This window comes from Equus quagga, chromosome 12 (assembly GCF_021613505.1).
Source record: "Equus quagga isolate Etosha38 chromosome 12, UCLA_HA_Equagga_1.0, whole genome shotgun sequence".
Classification (NCBI taxonomy): Eukaryota; Metazoa; Chordata; class Mammalia; order Perissodactyla; family Equidae; genus Equus; species Equus quagga.
Genome location: NC_060278.1, coordinates 56,895,733 through 56,913,909, shown reverse-complemented (window position 1 = coordinate 56,913,909; position 18,177 = coordinate 56,895,733). Strand labels below are relative to the sequence as shown.

The following is an 18,177-nucleotide window of genomic DNA, read 5'->3' as shown; positions in this document are numbered from 1 at the left end:
CAATTTAATCTGTGTGACTGCTTATCTTTGCAGAGGAGTCTTTGGAATACCATTAATAAGAAGAAAGTTTCAGCCTCTTCGAGTCATAAGAAGAGGATTTCGAAGATTCACAATGTTAATAAAACATTTAATGTTTCCCCAAAAGTTGACAGAGTTAGGAGCCCACTACAAGCCTGTGAAAATTTGGCTGTGAATGAAGGCAGTTCCCCAACAGAAAACAGCTCTTTAATCCTTGAAGAAAATAAAATACCCATATCACCTATTAACCCCACTTTCAAAGAGTGCCATGGTGAGGCTTGCTTGCCGCTCGCTGTCCGCAGATCTACTACTTACACATTTCTTCATGCATCTGAAAATGGGGAAGTATTGAAAGAAGGGACCACCGTTTCGAAAGATTTTAATTTTAATGAGAAAGTCGTGACTGAAACTTCCTTTGACTCCCTAAATAAAAGTAATGGCCAAATTGGCGAGAATAGTAAACTTCTTCTCACCCCAAACTATTCTTCAACTTTGAACGTTACACAAAACCATGGAAATTTTCTAAGTCCTGATTCATTTGCAAATGATCTTCATGCAGCTAATAATGAGCTAGACTTAGTAGCACGTCTTTCATCAAATACGTTTATGAAAGAAAATTCAAGCCCTGTGCATTTGGAATCAAAAACTGTACATCAAATTTATCGGACAATTTTAAGTCCAGATTCTTTCATAAATGATAATTATGGACTAAATCAGGATCTAGAATCAGGGTCGATTAATCCAATTCTATCCCCACATCAATTTGTAAAAGATAATACGGCATATTTGTGTATATCTCAGCAAACATGTAAATTATCACCATTAGCAAATGAAAATTCTCAGGCCTCACAGTCTCTTCAAAATCAGAGTGAAAATGAAGTTTTACTTTGTGTTCCTAAAACTCAGGGTTTAAACTCTCCCAAGGCTGTTTTTGAAGAACCCAAAGCTTTAGAAATGAAGTCTAACTGTTACAGTTTTACAAAACAAAATCAGCCTAAATTTCCTGCAGCTCAGGATATTTCTAAACACGATAAACAGCTTAAGAGACGCCCAATACTTTCTGCCACTGTTACTAAAAGGAAGTCCACTTGTGCCAGAGAAAACCAACCTGAGACCAATAAACCAAAGGCAAAAAGATGTCTCAGCAGTGTAGCAGGTGAAGGTGAAAATGGAGCAGAGAATTCAAAAGAGAAGGATGCTTTTCCTTCTTACCTTCCAGCTGTGGATCCAGTCGTCAATCAATCTAAGAGTTATGAAAATGTCGCGACTCCTGCCTCAATGACAGCTTTAGTTGCTCGTAAAAGAAGGGGTGAGGGCAACATGGAAGATGCCAACGTGAGGGTTACAGTTACAGAACATACAGAAGTGAAAGAAATCAAAAGAATGCATTTTTCTCCTGTGGAATCGGAAACATCAACCGTTAAAAGAACGGAAAAGGTGATAACACTCGTCTCGAAACGCATTAGCAACAGAGAGAAATTAAGCCTGAGGAAGAAAAGTGGTGAGTCCTGTCTATGAAATCTTTGACAAAAGTACACCTCTACAGGGCATGTTTTCTGGTTTTTTTTTGGTTTAGTTCATTTGCTGTCGATAAGCTTGAATTAACTTGTACTTTTCATTTACCAACTAGCTTAGCGGAAGATGGGGCAAAGGCATTGTGGGGCTGAGTTCTAAGATAGTTGCGATCTTGTTCTTGTTGAAACTTTTGATAGTATGTTCAACATGACTTTTCCGCATTAATTTTGATTTTTAACAACTATCGCATTCAAATACTTATCTCGATGACGGAGTGTTTTGGCCCTCCCTCAACTTGTGTACACAGGGGAAGTACTTGACTTGCCTCACCTTGGTCCAGGCCCTGATTGGAAGACTCAGTGAGGGGCCTGGCCCCTGCAGCACCATCTGAGGGAATGTGGAAGAGGCCTTTGCATACCCTGTGCTCCTGGTGACGTGATTCTCCCTCAGCCTTTCCTCGGCTGTTAATTAGGAATAAACATAGGGCCCCAGAGCTCTGCCTTCCTTTGGGGAAAAAACTCGTTGTTCCCTCCCCATTACTCACAGCCTGGCTGCCTCAAAAACAGGACTAATCCCACCAAACCTGTTTTAACCCAAATAACCCCATGTGACCATCACGGTCCAGGCAGGAAAACAAACCACGCTAGTTATTAACCGCCAGTTCCAGTCCCAACCCGCCTCTGCATGCTCCATGTGGGCTGCTCTTTAAATTCATGACTATATATCTCAAGTAAGCCCTTCTTTCCTTTTGGGTACATTTTCCTGGTTTATTGACTTTATCACTTTGCTACAGACTATCTCATCCCTCCTTTTTCGCCTGAAACCTCCAACACCTGTCTCTCCTCTTCTCCCCTGATTGATAACAGTATCTAACATTTACTGAGCACGGGGCTCTGTCAGACCCAGCTGTAAGTGCCTTACAATTACCTCCTTCAATACAACAAGGATACGAAGTAGGTGTTATCAGTCCTACATTTTTCAAGTGAGAAAGCCAGTGCATTGAGGCGTTGCCCGAGGTCACAGAGGTAGTAAGGGACAAAGCTGGTGTTCTCCGCCAGGCAGTTAGGCTCCAGAGCTGCTCTCTGATCCCCATCTAAGCTGATGATCTGCTTCCTACTTCACTGAGGAAATAGAAGTTTGAAATAAATAGGGAGCCCGATGCCTCCAGCTTTGTTCTTCTTTTCCAGGATTGCTTTGGCTGTTCAGGGTCTTTGCGGTTCCATACCGATTTTAAGATTGTTTGTTCTATTGCTGTGAAAATTGCCATTGGAATTTTGATAGGGACTGTATTGAATCTGCAGGTTGCCTTGGGTAGTATGGACATTTCCCAATATTTCTTCAAATCCATAAGCACAAAATATCTTTCCATTTGTTTATGCCGCCTTTGGTTTCTTTGATCAACGTCTTATAGTTTTCACTGCACAGGTCTTTCACCTCCTTGGTTAAATTTATTCCTAGATATTTTATTTTTTTTTGATACAGTTGTAAATGGAATTGTTTTCTTAATTTCTTTTTCTGATAGTTTGCTATCAGTGCATAGAAACGCAACACATTTTTACATATTGATTTTGTATCCTACAACTTCTCTGAAGTCGTTTATTAGTTTTAACAGTTTTTCGTGGAGTCTTTAGCATTCTCTGTGTATAATACCATGCTGCCAATGGTGACACTTTTACTTCTCCCTTTCCAATTTGGATGCCTTTTATTTATTTTTCTTGCCCAATTGCTCTGGCTGGGATTCCAATAATATGTTGAATAAAAGTGGCGAGAGTGGGCATCCTCCTTGTGTTGTTACTGACTGTTTATCCCTTTGTTAACTTTCTTATCTCTGGTTTTCTCACTAATTCCAATCTTTCACTTATTTCAAGTACTATAATTAACTTATATTAACTCTGCTCCCTGCTGACTTTTTCCTCTAGGGACATTCTCTTAGCAAATTTGAATGTAGCATATGTGACATCTCGTATCTCTCTGTTAACTCTGTTTCTTTGCTTGTATTGTTTTCCTGCTTCCTATAAATATGTTCTGACCAGATAACAAATTCTTTGACTGCAAGGAACATATTTTGATCTCCTACAAGGTGTGCAATAAATGATGACCGAATGACTTAGTAACTGAATGAATGAGCAAACGAACCACTAGAGTGTTGACATTTGAACCTCTAGTTTGTTTAGGTGGCCACCTAGTTGAGCCTCTTTGCAAGGTTTAGAGAGAATTGGACTCGTTCGGTCTCTGATTTATAAGCCTATATGAGAGCATGATAACTCACTAAGAGTGGCTCTAGCTTCTTTGTATTCTGACAAACCTAGGAGAGCAGAGAAGTCCATTTCTCAAGATGCATTTATTTGATGTTGATAAGGTGCCTACTGTGCGCCGTGCATTGTTCTAGGCTCTGTGGATACAGGGAGAAAAGATATCATTCCTGTGCTCACGTTGCTCTAGTCCTCTGGTTGGACTGTGTACAGGGAACTGTGAAAGCACAGAAATGCAGACACTTCGTTTGGCTTTGTGTGCATGGCAAGGAGCAGTGCGGTAGTTCCAACAAAGGCTTCCCACAGAATAAAAGGGTCCCAGGCAGAGGCACTAGCTTCCGCAAGGTTGCAGAGTGAGGAATTTTTCCTCATAAATTTATTTTCAAAATGCTCAAATACTAAGACCCTTGTAACTTAATAAATATGATGTCATTATTTGGTCATGTTTCTTCTTTTCACAGTTGACATACATTTGCAATCCTTCTAAATCAAAGCTAAGCAAACTTTTCCTCCAAAGGTCCAGATAGTAAATATTTAGATTTTGCACACACACAAAATAATCTCTATTGCAACTACTGAGCTCAGCCATTGTCAGAGGGAAAACAGCCGTAGACAAATGTGTAAATGAATGAGTTGCTGTGTTCTAATAAAATTTTTACTTATGGACCCTGAAATTTGGATTTCATATAATTTTCATGTGTCAGGAAATATAATTCTTTTGATTTTTTTCCCACTATTTACAAGTGAAAAAACTATTCTTAGATTGCAGACTGTACAAAAACAGGCAGTGGGCTGGATTTTGCCTGTGGGCCTTGGTTTGCCCTCCTGTGCTTTTATTAGCTCTTTGTTTAGATTTAGCAGTGGTATAAGCTGGTGTAAAACCTGCTTTTGAGGGCGTGAACTGCTCTTCTGGTAGGTTATTTGCCGCCATGACTTCCAGTGCGCTTTCCTTTGTGGTTGCCACCTACCGTCTACCTCACTCCACCTGGGTTAGATATCTGGATATCGTCTGGAGTTCTCATTCTCCATCTCTTGCCTAGTCACTTGATTATTAAGGCTTGTTGGTTCTACTATGAAAATAATTCTTCTGTCTAATTTGTTTCCACTGCTTCTGTTTTAAATTCTTTTAGCTAACTTGGGCCATTGGAATAGCTGCCTTTTAGCTTTCTGTCTCTAGTGTTGACCCCTTTTATTCCACTGTCCATATCATGTTCTAAAATATAAATGATGGTGTTCCTTCCTAGATTGAAGTCCTTCATGGGCGTACCAGGTCCTTCAAACTGATGAACAGTGCAGGCTCTGGAACCGTACTGCCCAGCTCTGCGGCTTACTAGCTTATATATGACTTTGACCAAGTGGCTTAAATGCTCTGAGCTCCAGCATCCTAATTACATAAAATGTGGATAATCATATTACACTTCGCATAGGTTTGCTGTGATGATTGCATGAGGTGATCTACGCTAAAAGACTAGGATAGTGCCTGGCACACAGTATTCAAATATTAGCTGCCACAATTTTTTTTAATATTGAACTCTTTTCTACTTCATCCAACCTCTTCTTGTAGTTTTCTTGTATGGATTCTCTGCTCCAGTCATCTTGCAGTTCTGTCAGCAGGCCGATTCCTCATGCCCAATTTCTCCTTCAAGAGTCAGCTCAAGTGTATTCCCATTTAGAAAGGGTCTTCTACCCTTTTAGGTGAAGTGAGCTCTTCCTTCTTCTTCTTTTCATAACTGCTGATACGTACTTCTCCTTTCCGTGGTATATTATAATTCCTTTTAAATTTCTATACTCGACTGAGAACTTCCTAAGGGCTGGGACCATATCTTTCCGTTCTGCATTCTCAGCACCTAACACAGAATCCGGAATCGATACACACAATAAATTTTGGTTGAATCTCAATCATATTTCCTATAGGCACAAAATAAATTGTAGTGTCTGGTCTATAACTTCCAGATGTAGGTTTTCTTGACCACCGAGTTCGTAGCATATAGTGCTTGTGACAGCAGTTATTCAGTATTTGCTAAACGGATATGATTATGGAGAACCCAAATTTTAACTTTTAAACAGTTCATTCAGGGAATTTATTTCATTTTTTTAATGCTGTTATTCTACTTTCTAATTTATTTTAGATTCATTAGTCTACCGAACTCCTAATTCTAAAACAAACAAAAGGACGAAACCTATCTTTGCCGTGGCACAGTCTAGTTTGACCTTCATAAAACCATTAAAAACAGGCAAGTGTTTATCTTTTAAGTCTCTGGAAAGTTGACAAGGAATGAAGCCTTCATTGCATTTCAAATAGAAATGAACTGATCCTTTTTTGTTGAATAAAAGCCTTGAAGAATTGTCCAAGTGTGCATTCAAATAACAATTAGCATATTTTCTGACTTTAATGAAACTGACTCACAGTGATTTGGTGTTTTTAAATAACCAGGAGGGACTGCCTTACTTGTTCCCTTTTTACTTTGAATGCATTTCGTACCCAAAATGCTTTCAACCATTTCCAGCTAGAAGCGGAAAATTAAATATTGTTGTTCAGTGTTTTAAAGCTGGTTTTTCCTAGTTAAAATGGTTTTTTGCTATATATTGTATAATAAGTTAGAGGAAAAGTTCTTATTCAATAACATAATTGTGTTCTTAGATATTCCTAGGCATCCAATGCCGTTTGCTGCGAAAAACATGTTTTATGATGAACGCTGGAAGGAAAAGCAGCAACAGGGCTTCACGTGGTGGCTAAACTTTATATTAACTCCTGATGACTTCACTGTAAAAGCAAATATTTCTGAAGGTAAACGTTAAATTAATGTTTAAATGAAAACTCACTTTTACAGAGTTTTTAACATGAATTTTTCATTCTTTAATTAGCCATATTTTATTTATTGTATGATAGTTAATGGCATGGTCCACTAATTCATTGCCATGAATGCTAAAGATTACGTAGGTGACAGTTTTTAGAGAATTCTGTACTGTGTGTATTGAACTTTTCTTTTTGCTCTCCATTCTCACTCATCAGCCAGTACAATTTCCAGCCTTTCAGGTGAATGAGTTTTATTTCAAAACAGATTTAATCTGAGTTAACAGTGAGACGTGGCTGCTAAGAAATCCAATTCAGTCTTAGCTACGTTAATAAAGTGTAATGTCCTGATGACTATATTTCACAGTCTCGTGTGGCCTGATCACTTGAGACATATTTTCTCCACTTTCTTCTTTTTTTGGTCTCCACTTTCAAGTACCTTAGTTTGTAGGCAAGCTCTAGAATTATGAGGGATCTGAAAACTGGTTGATATGGGGAGTTTTTAAAACATCTCAGTATTTATTCTGGAAAAGAGAGGACTCAGTTGTAGGACAAGATGGAAACATGCTGTCTTTCAAACATTTGAAGGATCTTCTCCTGAAAGAGAAGGAAGCTTAACTCGAGCTGCTATCCCACAGCAGCTATAGGGATCACTTCAACTCAAGATAAGGGAAAAATCCTTATAAACGTCTAAATTGTCAAACCATCTTATAGGCTGTCTTTAAGAAGATGATTTCTCCCTTGTTGCAGTGTTTTAACAAAGGCTGGTCTGTGTTCGTTGGAGAAGCTTGTACAGGATTTTTACATTAAAAGCCTCTTTGATTAGATGATCTCTAAGGTCACTTTTCTTTTTTTCCAAAAGTACGCAAAGCCTCATTTTTAGTTCTCTTCTTGAGAGAAAACGTGCTTTATAAAAACTCAAATTGCGTTTCAAAATGTAATTGATTTCTTAAAAAGCAATTCTTTAGGAGCTTATATCTTTAATTTACAGAGAGGATGTAAGCATTGAAACCAGGTGGGAGGCTATTTCCTTAGTCTGGTTTAGGATGATCACGTGTGAACTTGGATCACAGTAGTGGAGGTTATGAGAAGCGGTTGGATGTGGGATGCATTTTGTAGGTGGAGTACAGAGGCTGCAATGGTAGATTGGCCTAAGGTATTGAGTGAATGGTGATACCTTTATTTTGAGGTAGGAAAGAGAAGAGCAAGCTTGGAAGGGGTAGGGAGTAGAGTCTGTTTCAGCCATCTTAAAGAGCATTTATTGCTGGATTTAAGGACATATATAAATATTTAACCAGAAACATTCTTCCTTTGTTTCTACCCAGTAAATGCTGCTACTCTTCTTTTGGGAGTCGAGAGTCAACATAAAATAAGTGTTCCCAGAGCTCCGACAAAAGATGAAGTGTCCCTCCGAGCTTACACTGCTCGGTGCAGGTTGAATCGATTGCGTCGTGCAGCCTGTCATTTATTTACTTCCGAAAAAATGGTTAAAGCTATTAGAAAGCTTGAAATCGAAATCGAAGCTAGACGATTAGTTGTTCGAAAAGATAGACACCTCTGGAAAGACGTGGGTAAGAAGATTATGGAAATCTTGAGATTAATTCTTTAAAAACACACTAGAGATTTTGCATTTCAGAGTCAAATGTGTACATGATTTGTCCTTGCTGCCTAAAACCTCACATACTTAAATATGATCACATATATATTTAAGAGTAGAAGAATACCTTATTTAAATTATTTCATAAAAGTGATTATCCTTTCTTTCCACTGATTTTTCTCCATGAAATTTTATTTATTGCCTCTATTTGGTTATTGGTCTGAGCTTACTCACTTTTCACCTGCGTTTCAGGAGAACGGCAGAAAGTCCTGAACTGGCTTTTGTCATATAATCCTTTGTGGCTACGAATTGGCCTAGAGGTAAGTATACCTTTCAGTTATTGAAAAAAATTGTACTTTTTTTATTATATACTTTTAATAGATTTTAATAAAATATGGTTTCACTTATAAAGTCATTTGGTTATCATAATTGATCTTTCAATATAAAATTGAAGGTCATTTAATAAATGCTCACTAGGTAACTGGACCATGCCTTTATATATTATTGCCATTTCCTTGTGTAGCAGTTTTCCTGTTTGTTTCTTAAATATATACAATTTGGTAGTGCCTAGAATAACAGGTATAGTAAGATCCTTTTTGAACATTTACAAATGTCAATGTTAGGCTGTTTAAATACATTTTCTAATTTAAACCTCTTCAAAATCCAATGAGGTATATATTATTATTTCCACTTCACTGATGAAACAGAAGCTTTGATGTTAAGTGACTTGCTGAATGCCAATAATTGGTCAGGATTTGAATCTACACCAGTCTGATGCCTCTGGAACCATTTTGATGGAACACTGCTCCTAAAAATGTCATCGGAATTGGAGTTTTTCACCTGGTGCATGGCTCAATAATATTTAAAACGTTAACACTAACTGAATTAGAAAGCCACTAGTAGATGGCTGTGAAAAAGATGCTTTTAGTTTAAGAAAACTTCTGTGATTCCATTTCCATTAGTCTTTTACTTGTATACCTTTATATTTTCTTTTGGCTTTTTTACCTTTGTCACGTGGGATATCCTATTCTTACTTCAACTGATTCTACATTTTAGAGTAGAAAAATCTTTGGGACTGAGAGGAATCTTTTATAAAAGTCTGGCTTTATTTATCAAGAAATTGAGGCTGAGAGTGAACAAATGATGAGCTTACTACGGTCACATAGCTTGGAAATGTCATTGCTAAGATTTGTTTCAACTCTTATTTGAGTTGAATTTCAAGTCAATAACTTCTTTCAATGAAAGATTAATCAGAAAATTACATACCAACTGGTTCTGCCTCACGTGTCAAATAATCGGAACCTCAATTGAAGTAGAAACTCTGTTTGGGACATAGCTTTCTTGTGGCAGAGGTAAAAAGCAGGAGAATTAGGGAGAAACTTGCACTGCCTCTTTTTTTTTTTTTTTCGTGAGGAAGATTGGCCTTGAGCTAACATCTGTTGCCAATCTTCCTTTTTTTGCTTGAGGAAGATTGTCACTGGGCTAACATCTATGCCAGTCTTCCTCTATTTTTTGTATGTGGGATGCTACCTCAGCATGGCTTGATGAGTGGTGTGTAGGTCCACGCTCAGGAGCTGAACCCGTGAACCCCAGGCCGCCGAAGCTGAGTGTGCAAACTTAACCACTATGCCACCCGGCTAGCCCTTGCAATGCCTTTTAAAACATCTGCTTAGGTGTAGTGTGCATCACTTCTGTCCATATTCCACTGGCCAAACATGCATGGGGCAGGAAATATTATCCTCGCAGAAGAGACACAGCAAGTCTACGGCAGTTGGTGGGGATGTATAATAATCCTTTTACGGGGAAGGGAGGGATGAATAATTTGAACAAAACTTCCTACCTCATCACCACACCTTAGGGTTCTGTTAGTGGGCATGATCTTTGAGGATTTTAAGAAAGCGTCAAAGGCCAAAAAAATAAGTAAATCAAGGTAAAGTTTTCCTATTTTGGCAGGTATTAGTACTTTTGCATGCCTTTGCCTCTATATTTTGTCAATGTAAGGTTATAGAACATAATTTGCTATGTTTTTAGTGTTCTCTAATTGCTTTAAAAATCATCAATAATAAGCATATTGATACTAAGCGAATTTCATATTTAAGTCATTGATTATAAACACATCTGAACTTCCTAAATTATGATCTTAGATGATTTACAAATGGTTTTCCACTTGTTAACTGTTAGGAAAGTTTGAATATTTAGGTTTCTCTTGTGCCTTCATGATATACTTAGCGGGACACTTATAGTTAAATTTGAACAACATGCCTGCCTCAGATAGTTCTTTAACTTAAAGGAAAAAATTCAAATGCATATATTGCTTGTCATATGCTTTTTAAGAATTTATCTCAGTCCTGAGTTTTGTCTTTTTTTATTGTGGAGCATGCCTTATATACTAAGAAATGCACAAAACGTATATGTACAGTTTAAAGAGGTTACTTGGCAAATATCCGTGTCACTTCCGTGCTATTTCACTGCTATTAACTACAGGATGTTGCCAGTTCCTTAGAACACCATTGTCTGCCCTTCTCTTACTGCTGCATCCCTTTGCTTCTTGGAGATAACACAGGCCTGACTTTACCTTTAATGTCTTTTCAGACAGTTTATGGAGAACTCATCCCTTTGGAAGACAACAGTGATGTCACGGGGTTGGCCATGTTTATTCTGAATCGCTTGCTTTGGAATCCTGATATAGCAGCTGAATACAGGCACCCCACTGTTCCTCATCTGTATGGGGAAGGTAAAGAGTTCTGTCTCCACTGCGTTCTCTCCACACCACGCATAAATGGCTTCTTCTCATTCTTTCTGTCTCTGTTTAAATTTTACCTTCCTAGAGAAACCAACATGAATAGTCTTTCTTTTCCCTGCCCTCCCTTCCTCCACCCCCTTCACTGTAATTATTTTCGCCTGTCTGTTATCTCTACCCACGCTCTCCCACCAAGTAGGCTGTAAGCCCTATGCGGATCACATTTGTTTTAGTCTGCCACTGCATTTATAGCACCCGGGATGGTGCCTGCATCGATTAGGTGCTCATTAATTATTTGCTGAGTGAGAAGAGCTAAATCAGTTGATGTCTCTGTGCCTCTGTTTCATTCTCCACGAATTGGAAATATTAAACGGCAGCTGCCCCCTGCCGTTTTTGTGAGCGTTCAGTGAATTCCATCGCGTAAAGCACTAGGAAAGGCACATGCTGCTATATGAGTGCTATTATTCTTTTACTAGCACATTATTATTATCATATTTTAAGGCGAAACTTGTCTTTCGCAGTTAACTTGCTACGCTTTTTTATACTTTCTTTAAGGTCATGAAGAAGCTTTGTCTAAGTTTACGCTGAAAAAGTTACTGTTGTTGGTGTGTTTCCTTGATTATGCCAAACTCTCCAGACTTATTGATCATGATCCTTGTCTCTTCTGTAAAGATGCTGAGTTCAAGGTAGAGTTTTCTTTTTATATTTTATATTTCACATTTAAGGCTTTTGCCTGCTTTTATTGTATATTTTCTCTTTAGAAAAAAATGAGTTTCTCAAAGAATAGTGCCCTGGAGGAGAGCAGGAATACTTATCTAGTGAGTCCTATCATAGTTCTAACTCTGCCTAACTTGCTGGTTGACATTCTACCAGCACCTCACCTTATTCGTTTTGTTTTTTTTTTTTTTTTGAGGAAGATTAGCCCTGAGCTAACTGCTGCCAATCCTCTTTTTTTTTTTTCTGAGGAAGACTGGCCCTGAGCTCACATCTGTGCCCATCTTCCTCTACTTTATACGTGGGATGCCTACCACAGCATGGCATGCCAAGTGGTGCCATGTCGGCGCCCTGGATCCGAACCGGCGAACCCCGGGCTGTGGAAGTGGAACGTGTGAACTTAACCACTGCACCACAGGGCCAGCCCTCATCACATTATTCTTAGTTTTGATTTGAGAAGGAATGAAACTATGCTTCTAAGGAATTAATTTGGGGGAGAATTTCTTTCCTAATTTAGTATATCATCAAATTAATGCTGATTTTTAGAGTGTATTATTAATTATGAGCAGTTTTTTCCAAGGTCTTAAATTGAGATTTGCATTATTCCCATATGATATGAAGCTGACAATCTTTTTATGCTACTGTTAATTTTACGTTATTTCTATATGTACAGAACGATTTGAAGGATTTGTTTTTATTGTAAACAAAATTATAATAGTGGAATACAATACCTGTAACTTGTTTCTCCATAGACTAGTAAAGAAATCCTTCTGGCTTTTTCACGAGACTTCCTCAGCGGTAGCGGTGACCTTTCCCGTCACCTTAGCTTATTGGGATTGCCTGTTAACCACGTTCAAACACCACTTGATGAGTTTGATTTTGCTGTTACAAATCTTGCTGTAGACTTGCAATGTGGAGTGCGCCTTGTGTAAGTACAGGAAATAGAGTTATCTTAATGGAAGAGAATATAATTTTCTGGAAAACACTTATTTCTATATTTCTACAACCTTTCTTGCTCTTTCATTTAAGGAAATAAATTTAGGGTTAAAAAAACTGGGATAAGTATCTGCAACACTTTTGAGAAAATAGTGTCAATTTTAGGCCCAGAAACCTTATCTCTTCTCCATACTCTTTTTCCCTGATGGCATGTGGCTAGGGTCTGTGAGTAGGAACGACTGATGCCCCAGAACAGGAGTTGGGAAAAGCATGGAACTAATTAAAATACCAAACATTTAAGTGGCACGCTATGTCCACAGTGCTTTCATGAGTACTGCATCACTGGAAACCAATTTTAGTAGCACTTTTCTTTTTTTAAAGATTGGCACCTGAGCTAACAAGTGTCGCAATGTTTTTTTTTTTTTCCCTTCTCCCCAAAGCCCCCCAGTACATAGTTGTATAGTGTAGTTGTGGGTCCTTCTGGCTCTGCTGTGTGGGACGCTGCCTCAGCATGGCCTGATGAGCGGTGCCATGTCTGCACCTGGGATCCAAACCAACAAAATCCCAAACTGCCGAATCAGAGCGCACGAACTTAACCACTTGGCCATGGGGCCGGCCCCAATTTTAGTAGTATTAGCCTTGTTTTACACATGAGGAAAAGTAAGATGAAGAAGTAAACTGGCTCGCCCAAGTTTTGTACAGGGGTTTTGGGACGTAAACTCAGGATGCCTGGCTTCCAATCACACAATATTTCCTCGTAACACCACATTTTTGGAAGGCTCAAAATCAGCTTTGATAGGAGTACAGTGAGTTACCAATTCCTGCTTTGGCAGGAGTGGCCTTTAGCATGGTACCAGCCTTGTCCTCTTTTAGGATATCTGGATTGGGGACGTTCATGTTGTTTCGAGGAAATTCTCCAATTTTTTACGTCACGTTTGACATAAGTGCGGAAGGGATCCCTCGATCTTTACGAATCTCCAGTTCTTCAAAAACAACGTACATATCACTTGATTCCTCCTAAATTAATTTTCTGTGAACACTCTTTTCTGACGATATATCCTCACAACGAGGTAACAGGCTTTTGCACTTTGCTGCAGCTTTCTCTCTCTCGAGCCATTTCCATATAGGCTAGAGCACTTGCTGACCGTGCTTCCCTTAGGACTTTTCTATTTGTTTCGTCTGTTCATTTCATAAACCCAAGCCACCACCTTGTTTTCTGGCTGATAGGAATTCACAGTTTTAGACGTTTTCCCCTTTCCAGGAGGAGCGGTGATTGGTTTTATGTTCAGTGCTATTTTTCACAAAGAGAGACATGTTTTATGTTTCTGCGCGAGTTACCGAGGACCTAGCAGTGTTGGATGCTGATGCTTCGTAGTCGGTCAGGAACTCTCACCAGTTAAGAGACTCTATCTTGGATCCCAAATATCTCTTTTCTTCAGTGTCAGCAAAATGATCGTAGATCTTTGAGGCCACCTGAGAATCCTTGGGAATGGTTAAGCCACCAAGGCCGTAGGTGACAGGTCGGTCTACTGTGGCAGACATGGTTCATACGTCAATTTAGTGGCTCGCCTAGAATGATGTTAAGTTGCTTTCCAGCCTTTAGAAATCATGATTCTATAAGTGATTCTGCCCAACTTTAACTATACACAGTAATCAAATGGGGCTTGCTTTTTCTGTGGAAACAGCGATTACTGTCCAGTAGATAAAACACTAGCGACACAGACAGTGTGAGGGGTTTGACTTTCAACTGTGGTATATATGTCTTTTTAAGGCAGCCACTCAAATATTTTTACAGTAATTTGGAATAGATACAAGAGAATGGCTTTGATCACTGATGAAACTAGGTTTCAGTTCTGATCTTAGATCTCTCATTCCTAGCTGTGTGACCATGGGCAATTTACTTAACTTCTCTGGGCTTTGGTTTCTTCATCTGCGAAAAAACTGGGATAATAGTGCCTAATTGTGGGATTTGTCATGAGGACCAAAATAAGTCAAGAAAGTACTTGGTTGTCATGTAGAATATGGTAACCCCTCAAGGAATATCCATTTTCCTTTTCTTTCCCTTTCCCTGTAGAACCCTGTTACCTTGTTCATGTGTGCGTCATGTGTGTGTGTCTCATTTTTCTTTCTTACATTCTGGTCATAGACCTCAACTCCCAGGCTTAAGATGAGAAATAACTCTATTTGCTAACTGTGGAGCAACAGAGTTTTGAGATAGTTTTTTGGAGTCTTTCTAACCTAAAAGTCTTGAAATTTGGGGGGTTTATGTGGGTGATAACTCTATTTAAATGAAGTTCGTTTTTCACATGTGCTTTTATATAATAATTACATCTGAACATTCCTTTACTGTTAGGCGAACCATGGAACTTCTCACAGGGGACCAGACTCTCTCAAAAAAACTCAGGATTCCTGCAATAAGTCGTCTTCAGAAGATGCACAATGTTGACATTGTTCTTCAAATTCTTAAATCACGAGGAATTCAATTAAACGATGAGCACGGTAAAAATTGAGTGAAGATGAAACTTCTCACTGAAAATCGATTTGTACATACATTGTGCTGACGGACTATCTTTTCATTTGCAGGAAATACAATCCTACCTAAGGATATTGTGGACCGGCACAGAGAAAAAACTCTCGCGTTGCTTTGGAAAATAGCATTTGCTTTTCAGGTATTGTACATTTGGTACATTTTGCACTTTTTATCAATTGTCAATATTCATTTATAAAAGCAATTTGTGTCAACTAAAGACTAACGATAATAACTATTACTTACTCGAGTTTATTCTATCCCAGAACTGTGATAATTGCTTTATGCATTTTCTAGTTTAATCCTCACAACACCCCTGTAAGGTCGGTGTTATCACGACTTCCTAGGCGAGGAAACCGAAGCTGAAGTTCACATCATTGATAAGACAGAGATGAGATTAGGACCCAGGCTCCTGTGGCCCCAAATCTCCTGTACTTATCCACTACACATTTGTTTGCCTTGGAAAATAAATAATAGAAGAATTTAACTTCTGTGGGTTAAAAAATCGTATATGAAAATATGAAGATATTTATCCTTTTTGTGTGTTTCAGGTGGATATTTCCCTTAATTTAGATCAGTTAAAGGAAGAAATTGACTTTTTACAACACACGCAGAATATGAAGAAGACAATGTCTGCACTCTCATGCCGATCGGATACTATTATCAATAAGAAAAAAGACAAAAGGAGCAGTGGTTCCTTTGAACAATATGGTGGAAACATAAAGCTGTTGATGGATTGGGTGAATGCCGTTTGTGCCTTCTATAATAAAAAAGTAAGTTTCTTTGTTTTCATTTGAACCTAGTATCTTTAAATAAATTTTAAAGTCAACTAAACTTAATGTGTAAAATCTTTTTTTGCATTTCTCAAATGATTTAGTTTATATGTGTAAGCAACCTTTTCCTCAAATGAGTGAGGATGTTATCACACTCTGTGTTTTATCTAATCTAAGATGTCACCAACTATATAATGCATGATTATTTTATGTATCAGTAAGAAAGAAAAAATCCCTAGTGGGTGTCTTAATAAGAGTGGGGATCTTAATAAGAGAGATGCTTGCACAGAACTGGGCACCGAAGCATCACACCCTTTTTACAAAGGTAAATGCAGATGAACTCACCATGTGGAAAGGGATAATGGAGAATATTACCACTAGGTAGAGGGAGGAAGAAAAAACTTTAATTTCTATCCTTTATAAGCATTTTTAGACTGATGTTGTATTTCTGCAAGAAATGTACGTTTACAAGTAAATAATGAAATTCTACTTTTGGAATAGTTAATATGTTATAATTGAGGATTTGGCTATGACTGTGGTATTATACTACATGCTATTAAAATTAATGTGATATTCTTAGTTATTAAAAGGAAGTATGGACTACAAAACGATCAGTGTCTATATTACTATCTAAATCCAATTAATTATTTTTCTGGTGTTTCCAATCAGGTGGAGAATTTTACAGTGTCTTTCTCAGACGGTCGTGTGTTATGTTACCTGATCCACCACTACCATCCTTGCTATGTGCCTTTTGACGCTATCTGTCAGCATACTACCCAAACTGTGGAATGTGCGCAGACGGGTTCAGTGGTGTTAAATTCATCATCTGAGTCTGATGCAAGCTTTGCAGAAATGTCTCTTAAAGCACTTGATGATGGTCAGTCCCTTTTGGTTGGTTAACTTTTCCAGCGTTTTCTTTGCCGTGTCGGATTTTGGGCCAGAGCAGTCTGATCTCTCTCTTTTTATTTGTATCGTAGAAAATACTTCAGAAGTCTACAAAGAACTCCTAGAAAACGAAAGGAAAAATTTTCAGTTGGTGAAGTCTGCAGTTAGAGACCTTGGTGGGGTTCCTGCCATGATTCATCATTCAGACATGTCCAACACAATTCCAGATGAAAAGGTGAGTAAAAGGGGAGTTTCCTAGCTAATAACTCTTAGGAGTAAGAGTCTCAGAAGACGATAGGCAGTTGTATATTCTCTGTCGATCTTCTGCTTTCATCTTTCCTGTTTTCTCGTAGGTGGTTATCACCTTTTTGTCCTGTCTTTGTGCAAGGCTTTTAGATCTTCGTAAAGAAACAAGGGCTGCTCGACTTATACAGACAACTTGGAGAAAATATAAACTGAAAACAGATCTGAAACGCCATCAGGTACTCCTCAAAAATGAAAACGCTGTCATGTAAATTGTGGTTCATAAGATGCTGGTTGACTGATGCTTGATAGGGTTTTTACATTTTACTGATGTATGAAATTATTGGGATTGCTAGATCATATGGTAGGTCTATTTTTAATTTTTTGAGGAACCACCGTCCTATTTTCCATAGCAGTCACTATGGGTCGCATTTGACAGTCCACCAACAGTGCATAGGGATCCAACTTCCCCACATCCCTGCCAACACTTGTTACTTTTTGGTTTTTTGGGTTTTTTAAAAGTGCAGAGATATCTCATTGTGGTTTTGATTCGCATTTCTCTGATGATTAATGTTGTTGAGCATCTTTTCCTATACTTCGTGGCCATTTATATGTCTTCTTTGGAGAAATGTCTATTCATTTGTCCGTATTTTAATTGAGTTATTTGATTTTTTATTGTTGAATTGTAGGAATACTTTATATATTTTAGATATAAGTTCTTTACTAGACACACCATTTGCAAATATTTTCTTTTTCGTTCTATACCTTGCCCCTGCACTCTGTTGATTGTGTCCTTTGATGAACAAAATTTTTTTAAATCTGATGAATCACATTTGTCTATTTTTTGCCTTTGTTGCCTGTGTTTTGGTGTCATATCCAATAAATCATTACTAAATCCAATGTTACACAACTTTTCCTTATGTTTCCTACTAGGAGTTTTATAGTTGGGGGTCTTGCGTTTAGGACTTTAATCCATTTTTAGTTAATTTATGTTTGTGGTGTAAGATAAGGGTCCAGCTTCATTTTTTTGTATGTGGAGATCCAGTTTTCTCAGCACCATTTGTTGAAGTGATTGTGTTTTCCCCAGTGAGTGGTCTTGGCACCCTTGTCAAAGATCATTTATCCGCCTACGTGAGGGTTCATGTCTAGGCTCTATATTCGGTTCCACTGGTCTATATGTCTG

General features: G+C 38.2%; 1 protein-coding gene across 1 annotated transcript in view; it reads left to right on the top strand.

Moving 5' to 3' along the window:
• ASPM (assembly factor for spindle microtubules) overlaps positions 1-18,177 on the top strand; it is a 49,845-nt gene that overhangs the window by 2,879 nt on the left and 28,789 nt on the right. Inside the window, exons 3-16 of the mRNA XM_046679821.1 lie at positions 34-1,519; positions 5,915-6,019; positions 6,427-6,573; positions 7,905-8,150; positions 8,429-8,496; positions 10,769-10,910; positions 11,472-11,602; positions 12,383-12,558; positions 14,920-15,065; positions 15,150-15,235; positions 15,645-15,866; positions 16,536-16,743; positions 16,844-16,986; positions 17,105-17,233. Of these exons, the coding sequence (XP_046535777.1) occupies positions 34-1,519; positions 5,915-6,019; positions 6,427-6,573; positions 7,905-8,150; positions 8,429-8,496; positions 10,769-10,910; positions 11,472-11,602; positions 12,383-12,558; positions 14,920-15,065; positions 15,150-15,235; positions 15,645-15,866; positions 16,536-16,743; positions 16,844-16,986; positions 17,105-17,233 (3,435 nt within the window). The remainder of the gene's footprint in view (positions 1-33; positions 1,520-5,914; positions 6,020-6,426; positions 6,574-7,904; positions 8,151-8,428; positions 8,497-10,768; positions 10,911-11,471; positions 11,603-12,382; positions 12,559-14,919; positions 15,066-15,149; positions 15,236-15,644; positions 15,867-16,535; positions 16,744-16,843; positions 16,987-17,104; positions 17,234-18,177) is intronic.